Here is a 12,379-nt window from a genome sequence, read left to right as displayed (position 1 = left end):
TTTTACGTAAAATCTCACCAGGGACGGGTCAACCGCTCGCATGATTAGGGGGATTATAAAGAAGAAACTTGCTTGAAATGAAAAAAAATGGGCTGATAGTTTCGATTATTTAAAAGAAAATACTTTCAAAATATAAATCTTGTAATTAATACAAGAAGAAACTTGTTTAGTTTGCAAATCTTCTTGTATTAATTTGAAGTCCTTGTTTAGTTTCTTAAAAAAATTTGCAAAATTTTTCAGATTCCCCGTCACATCGAATCTTTAAACGTATGTATGGAGTATTAAATATAGATAAAAATAAAAAATAATTACACAGTTTGATCGAAATTGACGAGACAAATCTTTTGAGCCTAGTTAGTCCATAATTGGACAATATTTGTCAAATACAAACGAAAGTGCTATTGTTTCTATTTTGCAAAAAATTTTGGAAGTAAACAAGGCCGGCTACAGAACACTCTATCAGTGCCAGAGGTCGGGGGGGGGGGGGGGGTTGTGCATTGAACTTATATTGGAGGAATCAGAATCCATAACACTTGTGTCAGCCAAAACGAAAAGAAAGATACAAGCGATTCCTGGGAACAGATAGCTCTAAGAAAGGGGAAAACAAAATATAAAACCTCAGGTGAAGCATAGGAGCAAAATGAATCATTCTGTTTGTCTGTATGTAATTCCTCGGAGAACTAATACTCAGGTTAAATTTTCAACTGTGGAGTTAAATGTAGCGGTCACCAAGTCGTGATGGTAGAGTACTGCTATGCAGAAGTTAACAAACACTAGCTCTCCGGATGAACTGGCATCAGTGTCAGATCATATTGCAAGTCGCATAAGATTTTATGGTTCCTGTTCTTTGCTCTCCAGAGTTGATCCCACAACATTTTCGCCCTGTTGCTTTTCTTTCTTGGGCTGCATCAATTATTAGAAACACTAAATGAAGCCTTTTGATCATTACATCCAAAGTGCAGTAGAAAAAGGATGAACTAAGCAGCATAAACATGAGAAGCAAGTCGAACGAAACAAAGCATCTATTCATGCAGGGACTGCAATGAAAGTGGTGGGAGCAGGTGTTGTTTTATCAATTCAGCAATTACTTCAGGTGCCACCATGATGAATACTGGATTCAGTAGGGTAAATATCAACGCCCATAACCAGTAGTCTCCTGTGCCTATAGGTGTGGGATTATTCCAATCTTCTATTTAAATCTAAATAGTTCCTTAAATTATGCTAGTTAAGCTCAATCCAGAGGTTCTACAATTTCTTTGAAAGAAACATGTTATTTGTATCACAGCACCTCCTTTTGGTCTTACATATGGATGCTATAAATTTCTCAAACAGTAGTAGAAGATGCAGGTTTACTTCTGTCAGAACATCAGTTAGGTCTCGCAAGCATGGGAACTAGATTGCTTGAACAGCAGAAGATGTAAACTCAAAAAGAAAAACTTGATCATATCAATCCAGGTTACTTCTATCAGAATCTCCTTTTTACCCTAGACATGTCTGTCATATGAGAATTTTTACCATAACTACTATGCTAGTCATTTGTTCAACATTAAAATAAAAGAGCAATATAGTGAAACCAGTAAGGACTAACAAGTCTAACACTATTAGAAAGTTGCAGGTTAATTCCTCTTATCTTCTTTTTGAACAAAATCTCTTCTTACCTTCATGTCCTGAATCCTTCTACTGTATAATATAATATATGCACTATATGTTCCAGTCCTAACTGAAATTTCAAAAAATTGCTGAGCAATCTAAATTAAAATAAGAAAAATAAAACAAACACAGTTGGATTAATGGAAACATGACCCTAGCTCCAAAAGAATAATTCCAACACTGGAACCAGCCCTGTAACATCATATCATCCATAGGTAAGCAAAGAATGTAACCTTTGGAAGAAGCCCTTCCGCGGACATCAGTTCATACAACTTGCGCATGATTGTCTCTTCTTCTGTCTGTAAAAAGTTTTAACAAGATCAGTATATCAAATGTTAATGCCGCAGCAAAAAGTTCATAATATCAGAGGGTCACCTGCAGTTTATGCAACTCATGGGACATTGCTCGATATGTTTCCATTAGTGCTCGATTTTGCTTGTCCAAATGCCTGCAGATGGCCTTTTATTATCTTATGAATGAACGGAAACTATGATTTATTTGGTGCTAAAAGATACTAGTAGTCAAGAAACAGTACTTGGACACTTCAGCCGAATGCTTCGGATCCATTATCAGCAAGTTGCTGCTGAGGAATTAATGGAAATGTTAGTTGTCAAAAAAAAAACTTGATATGTCTCCTGCAAATTAACAAAATATTACTATATTAGACAATCCAATTCACAATTTTCCTCCACCGTGCTGCATATAACTATCAGATATACAAATGCCATTGCAGGCGTGTAACATGTTCTACTAAGCAATCGATTACAAGTTAATTGGTAGGGAGGGAAACAGAGTCAACTACAAAAAAATAGGAATACGTACACTCGATTGACAAGCTACTATACATTCCAAGAAACAGAGAAAACAGCAAGGGAGTTTCCACCCAAACGCCCAATTTTTTGGGAGGGAGGGGAGGACTGAGGAGAACCATAAGTGAGGCGTACAAGTCCTATGGAGTCAACAACGATCGATCTTAAGCGTGCAGGACGAACCCAGTACAGGACATGGGCGTACACATACATATGCATAAGATAATTTTGCAAAAGTCGAATTGAGTTGTCAGTACATAAGTGTATAGTTATATCAAATCCGAATACAGATAACTTACATTAGGGTTTGGGCGCTCGCGCACAGAGCAAAAGGAAGAGACGGGGGCATACCTGTGGTGCTTGTCGCCGGCGACGGGCCCGACGAAGACCTGGCACCTGGCGTAGCCTCGTAGGGGGCGGCGGATACGAACGGACGAGAGGTACAGCGCGCGGGGGTGAACGGGAGAAGGCAGGTGTTTCTTCGACAAGCCGCAGGGCGGCAGGTGCGTGAGTTGCACTTGCAGGAGTACAAGTACAACTCGTGACGAACAGTTTTTTTTACTAACGCTACAGTGATATTTAGAAAAAAATTATAAAACTAAAATAAATCATAAAACTAAAAAACAAACCTACCCCACTAACAAAAAAGTCTATATGAAAATTACGGTACTTCATTTGGGAATATATATTTGGTTTTAACAAATGCTATATAGAAAAGTTGAGGAACATAGTTGATCTACAAATGCTCGTGATTTGTCTTGTAACCTTGGTAACAAGTCCATAAAAAAAGATACTTAATTGTAGTTAGTGTAGACATATACCTACCTTACTCGACAAACAAGCAAGAAAAACAAAATTGTAGAGATCGATTAAAGGAGTAATAAAACAAAAAAATGCCTACAAAATCAGGCACGTATCTTTAGTATATCACGCAATGCCAAAAAGACAAACAAACACTAAATTATACACAAGGCTAAAAGGAAATTAAAATACTCCTAAGTTTCAGATGGTCTAGATCATTATACAAAACTGCTCCAGATAAGAGAACATACAGATAGAATTTATTTATTCTCCCATCACGAATTAAGGGTGCATATAAAGTTGGCATTCTAGTGTGTAATATTATATTCTCTCTATTTTTAGCTGGTGCCAACGCTGGTAGGACTATCTGCCAAGTTTATCAAAGTTTCAAGAAATTTTCAGTCTTGAATACTGAACCAGGAGCAAAACCACAAATTAAGGTCTGAATATTAAAGACTAAATTAGCACCAACTTTTGTATTTAGGAACACATTTACCATGTCAAAACTTAGCAATCACCAGATATAAGCAATTTGTATAATTGTATTGCACAAATACTCAAACTGAGATCATTACAAGTCTTTATAAATTGATCTGACAATCTGGTGAATTAGACTGAAAAAGCTAATGAGCCCCATCTATTCTCACATCAAACTGGTTTTGTTATTCACGAACAAACTCATGTAAATACTAAAGCCATTGACAGGATATTACTTCTTTACTAAACTGAAGCTGGAACTATGGAAGATAAAATAGATAGAACAATCAAATGCAGCATGGAAAAAATCAGGAATATGGGATCCGCTTGCTATGCCACCAATGGTCAAGAAAGCAGCAGCCACCCCTTTACTGCTATGATATGAAGATTTATTTGGCAATCATTAGTTTTAGCAAGTCGTTATTTTATTTGGCAAGTCAAAAAAAGATCTCTCTCCAATAATTTAGTATTCTAAAACTTGGTAAAATCACCATAAGTGTGTTTTCCCGGGGCTATTTGTAAAGTGAACACAAAACTTTCTCGTAATTAATCAAACCCAAATCAGAAAATTCTTCTCTCTAGCAGTTTTACAAAGTGAACACGGTAAAAAATTTCTATTACAATGGATGCCCTTCTCTCCGTCTACGGCGACAGACGGACGGAGCACGACGACGGTCTCGCGGCTCTAGCACCAGCGTCGAGCGTCGCGCTCGTGGCCGGCGGCGCGCTGGGCGGCGGGCGGTGGCCGAGCAGCGGCGGGCGGGTGAGCAGTGGCCGCGCTCGCGACGGGAGTCGCGCCGGGCGGCGGGTGGCGGGCGATGGTCGGGCAGCGCGCTGCGAGGACGAGCGGGCGAGTGGACTGGTGCAGCTCCGACGGGCGCGGCGGGCGGCGCAGCACTGGGGCGAGCAGCGGCGGCCAGGTGAGCTGTGGCCGCGCTCGTGGCGGGCGACGGAGCCGCACGCGTGGTGAATTTGTGTAATGTGTTATTGACGCGAGACTGAGGGTGTGTAAGGTCGTGATCATACTTCTAATCTAGGCCATTAAATCTGTAGGATATGCGTTGTGAGTCGTTGATCTTGTAGGTGAGATTTGCCTGGAGAATATTTCAATTATAGTAGAGATAAAAAGAAAAAATGAATTATTTCGGTACAACAAATTTTTTTTAAAAAAAGGTGCATATATCCAGTATGCATATTTTGTTGGTATACACATGGCAGCACATCAGGAACGGTATACATTGAAGCTCCATGCATATTGTATCTATGCCATTTTTTTCTGGAGAAAAGAACACGAAGACTATACGTGGGCCATCCTATATTTGAATGGCACTATTTTGATGGTAGGGGGTTTATAGTCGATTTTATTGTGTTTTCCAAACCATTATAAATCATCAGTTCGCTGTGTTTCAATCAATTATTAGGACTCTTTGTCTAGAGTTGCTAAGTTCACATTTAAATTTGAAATTGAAAGTATAGTCATTAGATGTCATGGACATACTGATCCCGTAGTTATTACTATCATTACCCTGTGTGTGATAAACATATATATGAATTAAGGAAATCAACTTTGAGAAAGACATGGACAAATTATTCTAATTTGGGTTATTGGGTGCGCAAGGATGATCTTGTTATTTCTTTTGCATTGTCCATAATAAATTTCTAGTTATTGTGTTTCTAAACCATTATAAATCATCAGTTCGCTGTGTTTCAATCAATTATTAGGACTCTTTGTCTAGAGAGTTGCTAAGTTCACATTTGAATTTGAATATGAGAGTATAGTCATTGTCATGGACATAGTATAGATCCCGTAGTTATTACTATTATTACCTTGTGTGTGATAAACATATATATGAATTAAGATAATCAACTTTGAGAAATACATGGACTAATTATTCTAATTTGGGTTATTGGGTGCGAAAGGATGATTTTTTTTGCATTGCCCATATTATTTTTAGTGCATTTGGGGCTAAAATCATAACTGCATGAATGATTTTGCAAGACATTGCGATTTTATTAATGAAGGTGTGTCTGGTTACCCGTCTCTGTTAATCAATGACCAAGCCATGGGCCAAGTGATCACCTCAGTTAATGCTCGATTAACAGAGATGATCGCCATAATGGAGGATGGCAACTTAAGACGTCCGCCTCTGTTAATCAACTATTTTTGAAGGCGGCGATCGATTTACGAAGGCGAGCGCGTCTTAAGATGTTCGCCTCGGTTAATTATTATAAAAAAATAATTTTTCATATGAATTTGGATGAAGATAAACTTTATATAAAATTGTAGCTCTCGATGAGATCTACAACTTTGTAGTTGAAAAAAATTTTAAATGCAAATGTTTTGGGTCCCAATATATTGTTGTAAGTGCACAGATTTTAAAATTTGAAATTTAAAATTATCAAATGATCTCGGATGTTGATATGGTCTACGTAAAAGTTATGGTTCTCAATATAATCTACAACTTTATAGTTGAAAAGTTTAATATCTGAAGATATTTAAAGTCTCAAATATGTGTTTGAAGATTATAGATTTTGAAATTTAAAATTTAGAGTTCCTAAACGATATCAAATGTTCACATAGTTAATACCAAATTTCTAATGGCTGACATGATCTACATCTTTGATATTGATAAGTTTTTTATTTAAAGTCATCTAGAGTCTCAAATATGTGTTTAAAATTCACATGTTTTGAGACTCTAATTTTGAATTTTTTAAACTATCTCTGATGAAGATACATCTTATACCAAAGTTGTAGTACTTGAAAAAATTTAAAATTTTATAGCTAAAAGTATTTTTATTTAAGTTTATTTAGTAGCCAAAATATCCAATATAATATTACAAAATATTGATATAAATAGATAGCATATTATCTATAGACATGAATGAGTGTGTGGTGCAGTGGTAAAAAAATGGTGGTGTTGAAGCGGAAGGTTGTGGATTTGACTTTCTAAAATTATTTTTTTGGTTTTTTTCGAAGAACAATTAACATGTCCGCCTCTAACAGGATTAACGAAGGCGGGCACTTTAAGACACTCGTCTCCGTAAATAGATCAAATCGAAACGGGTAAAGCAATCGCCTTCGTTAATCCGCACTAATAATCTGATTTAAAAAAAATCCGCACTAATAGAGGCCTTTGATTGGAGACGGCTACAATGCCGGTCTCCATTAATAAAAAATATCCACCTTCATTAAAGAATTTTGTAATTGTGAACATAAAGGTACTAGATTATAATGCTTGGACTATTTATAATCTTATTATTTCCATAGAATTGTTTCACTTGGAAGGAAATTTGTTGCTCCTAGTTTGCCCTTGATCTTGGGCAAATAATAAGATTATAAATAGTCAGGTCATTCAGAGTCTATTTTTCGAGGAGGCCACTGGTTAGAGTGTAAAAGTGGTTCATTGTAACCGACTGTCCTTAGCGTTGAATCTTACATATATATGAATTCAAGAACAAGAAACAAAAATACAAACACGAAAGAATCTATATATGTGCTTTTGCCAGTGAACATCGGCAATCTTCACATTGGCGTAGATCGTCATTGTTGCGGTGGAGATATCTTGAGGTCGAGGCCAACGTTGACCCCGTTGTAGGCGATCGGAGCGAACATCCACATATCATCTGAGCTCAACAGCTGCGCATAACAAAAAAAAAAAAGTTTTGAATACTAGTACATGATTTTTTCGCTCACACCAACAAGATTTTGGCTAGGGGCTAGAATTTTGCAAGAACCAACCTTGATCTGGAGCTGCAAGAACTTGACGTATTGAGCTGCTTCTTCGAGCATCGTGCTGATATCTACCTGAAAAAACACGGCCGTACATACGTTAGAACTAGAACGGCTCGTTTTTCCTAGCTTTTTCAGCGTTCAGAAAAACTATTGCGAGTTCTTTTTTCGTCTCAAGCCACTGGTATAAACTTGCCTTGGTTCCATTGGGCACAAGATTCTGCAATACTTTCAGACGCTCATTGATCCGCTCTCTCCTTTTCTGCATCACCAAAAGCAGGAAAAAACTTCAGAATCTACTTTCAGACAGCAGCAGGCAGAGCAAGCGCATGAAACTACATGCAACATCATCGCGGTTGCCGAGCGAGAATTTCGATCTCGTTACCCTGGCGTAGAGGCTCTGCGGATCGATGGCGGCCCCACGTCCGGCCCTGGCCTTCCCACCTGCCGACGACGACGACTTCTTGGACGCCGAGCTCACGTTGCTGCACGCGGTCATCTCCAGCGACTCGTCGTCAGACAGGTAGCCGTTGCTGGAGCACTGTTGCTGTCGTGCAACGTCGCCGCCGCCGTTGCTCTCCTCCTGGTTGCCTCGGCTGCACCGGCCTTTCTGCGCCTTCTTGCCCTTCTTCTGCACCTGATGATGCATCACACGGACACTCCGTCCGTCAGGCATGTAGCCCATCCAAATGCACTGAAATGGCCTACGATCACGAGTTCATGGCATGGCATATATGCACACTTACCGGTATTGCGGTGGATCGCGATTTCTTCTTTGGAACGGTGCACGTGGTGCTCTCGCCCTTCTGGTCCTCCCGCTTCCTCTTGCCTATCGCCGGCGTGTTGCCGCCGCCGCAGCCGCGGCCGGCCCCCTCACCGTCCTGGTACTCGAAGTCGAGGTTCAGATCAAGCATGAAGCTCGGGTCCGCCGCCATGATCTGCTCCTCCGGCACGAAGAAGTCGCCGCCGGTCATCGTGAACGTGTTGCTGCCATAGTAACCATGGTCGTAGCAGCTTGCGCCCGAGTTGTGTTGCTGCATCTGCATGTAGTACGGGTACGCCGCCGAGCTGTAGTACTGGTCAGTTTCTTGGCCAGGCCAGTACATGGCCGTCGGCGTCGGCTGCTTCTGCTCGTTGCCGGAGTACTGGACGCCGAGCAGCTGGGCCATTGTCTCGGAGTCCTCCACGGCGACTGACGGATCGAACGAGTGCCAGCTCGCCTCGGAGGACTCCATTGTTTTTCCTTCGGTACTAGTTGGTATGATGGCCTAGCTACTGGTAAATGAGGTTGGGCGTGTCTGAATTTATAGTAGCAGCACTAGCACAGGGCACAGCTTCTAGTTTTCAGTTCAGTTAAACATCTAGTTGCCGCGTACAAGTCTGACCATTTGCGCCTTCAACATCAGACTGGCGGGTTTGTTTAATTCGAAGCATTCTGGGCATGAGAAAGCATTATATTTCCAGTTGGAGATGCTAGCTAGACTAGACAGCTAAAACTGCTGAAAATCGCGCAATGATGTAATAGGAAAATGAGACGCAAAATTTAGTTAAAAACACACACGATTATTTCGTCTGTGGGGGCAAATAACGAAATGGGGGCAATGAGGGGATCCTGAGAATCCAGATGATTACATGAATAATAATTGGCTGCAATAGGCAGGAATGATTGGGTGATTTCTAGAGTAATGTACAGTGGTAGTCTTAAAAGTGTGATTTGCATTTTGGATGACAAAAACAAGAGACTTGGATGGTAGGACTGTGGTTGGGGAATAAAGAACGAGGTGGTCGTGAAGAAGTCGGCGAGATCGTGGGGAAGAGTTCTTTGCCATTATAATTTCGCAAGGAGGAGATATATAGTTTTTGTTGCTTCATCATATCATTGATTCTAATCTTTGCCTCCCACATATAGGGACTTCACAACTAACTTTCTCTTTTTGTTTGGTGTGTGCGTGCGTGTGACCGGGCATCATTTGCATTGCTGCAATGCTGCCTATAACTTAGACTGACCGGGCATCATTCTATTGTCTTCTACTCCGTATTAATTGGTAAACATATGATAGTTTAGCTGCATTCGTGCGTGTGTTTATTTTCTAGTCTCCTCGTTCCAAATTGTGAACGCGTATATTGTCTGTCTCTTGCCGGCACGTACCAATGTATATGGCTAAGCTTTGTGTAACCCATTCGCTGCTCTTTTTGAGGAACGACATGCATTACGCACCGTTCTTTTCTCACTGTACCCCGCCTGAATAGTTCCACGGTACTTTTTGTAGGAAAATTCCACGGTACTTTCCTTATTAAAAATCAAATTATTTAACTCTCAAGTGTAAGAGCAACTTCAAGAGCTTGACTAAACTTAGTAGCCAAATTTCATTGTTGAGCTATTTTATAAAATAGATAACTTCTTAAAAAAGAAGCAAACTACAACAGCGTTGTTATCTTACAAAATCAGATAGCTAGTGCTAGTAGTTGGCTGTATATGACCACCGAAAATAAAGAGATAACCAACTTTATATTTTACAAAACCAAATAACATATCTTGTTCGAACCTATTTTTCTGTCATACAAGTTCTAAAATAGTCTCCACAACAAAAATAGTTAAGCTGTTGGAATTGTCCCAATATGGGGCCACGTTCTGCGGGTGCGAGAACTGATGTGTGTCTGGTTCGCGTGTCTATTAGGCCAGGCTCTTCGCGTCCAAAGAATCCCCGCAGCCAGGATTTGGAGGAACGCAGAAATCGGTCATTTCTGCCAAGTTAGGTTCACGTGGTGCAGGTAATTAGCCATCTAATGATGTTATTAATGCACGATTGGCACGTATTAAATAATACTAACATATTTCGATTAATATTAAGAAGTAATAAGATAAACTAAGAGCTATAAGATAATAGTTGCATGTAATAAATATCATGATAATAATTATTTATATATTTTTATCTCATGCAACTCACTCATGCGAGCAACTAAATAGATTCTCGAGATAGCCTAACTCGTGCAAATGGACAACTAAACACCACACTTTGTATTAGCCCTTATATCCGCAGTACTTGTACGCGTCAAATCTTGGGCACCATTTGTTCAGTAGTTTAAGCTGAGGATATTTTGCTACTACGATTTTTTTTCATGTGTTGAGCGAGCTAGTAATGGACACATACCCTCTCTGCAATGTCTCGATGATTAATCTGTTCGTTGAGGAAAGATAAACAAATCGGCACGGGTCGCCTCAAATTACAGGCACGTTATAACCACGTCCAACAACCAAAAGCAAAGAAATACAGAGAAAATTTTGAAGCCACACATTCGGTACGTCTAGCTACTTCGAAAGCATTAATTATCCTTTATGTTGTTTTAATTTGTTGTGGCAGAACAATGCAGAAACAGTAGTGCAGTGTGCACAATTGATCGAACATACATTCCCTCCAGGCTAGCTATTTTGGTGCACGGATTTCTGACTTTGCGCTGTACAATGCGAGAGGCATGCATTTTTGTTAGGACAAATACGTACCGAATACTGCCGTCCACTCAAAGGAAACAAAAAAAAAATTGAATTGAAAAGTTTTATAATATGAACGCCAGTTGCGTAAATAAGTTCACCAATCCCCCCCCCCCCCCCCCCCCTGGTGACAGGATACACACGCCAACAAAACAAAAGTAGCCACGCCTATACTGCCAGAATCTGGCCGGTTTTCTCCAGACAGATTAGCCAGCTGCTCCCAGAGAATACCATCTGTGTGTACCTGTGTCGTCGTTAAGAGTTCATAATCATGTCATGTTGGTCAACTCTACTGTATGGTGCCAGAAAAATACACGTGCCCCAGGGAGAGAAGAACGCGTCCGTCTCATGTTGCAGTGAGAGCAGCTAGCTACTCCTACACGAGCGCGCGCCATGAGACAGCACCTCGATCGACAACCTGTTGGGATGCATGGGAGGTCGGCAGGACACCAGCTCTCCCATCCGCACGTATATATCCCAGACCATGGCTGCAATGCATCAGAAGCTAATAAGCTCGTCGTACTGATGCAGCACGACGCGTGCTACTTGACCGCGGTGAACGCACGCTGCACAGCCACCGCGCCTGGCGCGCCGGGCGGCAACGGGCAACCGCATCCACGCCGCGCGCGACGTGACCGCGGGTCTATGCCCTGCGCTGCGCTGCGGTGCGGGTACATATCTGCCGACTTGGCGTAGGTGAGGGGCTCGTACCGTCCAATCCGCACGACGCTGCTGCCGCGCGCGACTGAAGAATGCAGAAAGCCACAAGCCGTTTCTGGGTTGCACCACATCCAGATAGTGCAGGATGGCAGACTGACTGGTGGAACAGAAAACAGGTCGACAAACATGGTCGCAAGGATTTTGACTCTCTTCTTAATAAGGGCTTGGTGAGCAGTTTCGCATTGAGACGTGTGTTTGCACACTTCTCAAAGCGAATCTAATGGGTGAGAGAGTGAGGGCATATGCCCTTAAGGATAAAATTAACTTTACCGCTTGTTCAGTTACTCTGGATTGAGTCCTTGGAACGATTCCCAGTATGAATGATTCACAAATTTATATAGGTTGCTGGGTCCAATCCATGTGTAGTATTAGGGCCTTGTTTACTTCCACCCAAAATCTCAAAATTTTTCAAGATTCCCCGTCACATCGAATCTTTAGACACATGCATGAAGTATTAAATATAGATAAAAATAAAAACTAATTGCACAGTTTGGTCGAAATTGACGAGACGAATCTTTTGAGCCTAGTTAGTCCATGATTGCACAATAATTACCACAAACAAACGAAAGTGCTACAGTGTCACGAAATTTTTTCCTTCAGGAACTAAACAAGGCCTAGGTCGCTTCTTCCTTTTTTGTTTCATGTATGTATGTAACATTCCCTTTTTAACCGCATCTAATAAGGACAGTTCTAATTCAAATA

General features: G+C 40.8%; 2 protein-coding genes across 4 annotated transcripts; both read right to left on the bottom strand.

Annotated features, from left to right (window-relative positions):
• LOC110434486 lies at positions 491 to 2,984 on the bottom strand. Of its 3 annotated transcripts, none has more exons than XM_021458619.1 (5): positions 2,811 to 2,984; positions 2,186 to 2,285; positions 2,026 to 2,098; positions 1,884 to 1,949; positions 491 to 903 (listed from the first exon to the last, which is right to left on the bottom strand). In XM_021458619.1, the coding sequence occupies exons 2-5, from the start codon at positions 2,215 to 2,217 to the stop codon at positions 832 to 834; spliced, it is 243 nt and encodes an 80-aa protein (XP_021314294.1). In that variant the 5' UTR covers positions 2,218 to 2,285; positions 2,811 to 2,984; the 3' UTR covers positions 491 to 831. The 3 variants fall into 3 exon arrangements, with proteins under 3 accessions (XP_021314294.1, XP_021314298.1, XP_021314302.1); XM_021458623.1 differs by having other exon boundaries at positions 2,186 to 2,233; positions 2,811 to 2,977; XM_021458627.1 differs by having other exon boundaries at positions 2,186 to 2,230; positions 2,811 to 2,977.
• LOC8054228 (transcription factor bHLH84) lies at positions 7,121 to 8,735 on the bottom strand. Its single transcript, XM_021451519.1, has 5 exons — positions 8,214 to 8,735; positions 7,853 to 8,104; positions 7,664 to 7,729; positions 7,477 to 7,542; positions 7,121 to 7,374 (listed from the first exon to the last, which is right to left on the bottom strand). The coding sequence occupies exons 1-5, from the start codon at positions 8,700 to 8,702 to the stop codon at positions 7,279 to 7,281; spliced, it is 969 nt and encodes a 322-aa protein (XP_021307194.1). The 5' UTR covers positions 8,703 to 8,735; the 3' UTR covers positions 7,121 to 7,278.

Source organism: Sorghum bicolor, chromosome 1 (assembly GCF_000003195.3).
Source record: "Sorghum bicolor cultivar BTx623 chromosome 1, Sorghum_bicolor_NCBIv3, whole genome shotgun sequence".
Classification (NCBI taxonomy): domain Eukaryota; kingdom Viridiplantae; phylum Streptophyta; class Magnoliopsida; order Poales; family Poaceae; genus Sorghum; species Sorghum bicolor.
Note: the sequence above shows the minus strand (reverse complement) of the source record. Positions and strands in the feature narration are given on the sequence as shown.

Coding starts and splice junctions, on each gene's coding strand:
- LOC110434486 (XM_021458619.1), bottom strand. CDS start 2,217: ATGGATCCGAAGCATTCGGCTGAAGTGTCCAA. Junction 1,950..2,025: donor ATGAGTTGCATAAACTGCAG/GTGACCCTCTGA, acceptor AACTTTTTACAG/ACAGAAGAAGAGACAATCAT. Junction 904..1,883: donor CGGAAGGGCTTCTTCCAAAG/GTTACATTCTTT, acceptor TAATTGATGCAG/CCCAAGAAAGAAAAGCAACA.
- LOC8054228 (XM_021451519.1), bottom strand. CDS start 8,702: ATGGAGTCCTCCGAGGCGAGCTGGCACTCGTTCGATCCGTCAGTCGCC. Junction 7,543..7,663: donor TTGTGCCCAATGGAACCAAG/GCAAGTTTATAC, acceptor GTGTTTTTTCAG/GTAGATATCAGCACGATGCT. Junction 7,375..7,476: donor TCTTGCAGCTCCAGATCAAG/GTTGGTTCTTGC, acceptor TGTTATGCGCAG/CTGTTGAGCTCAGATGATAT.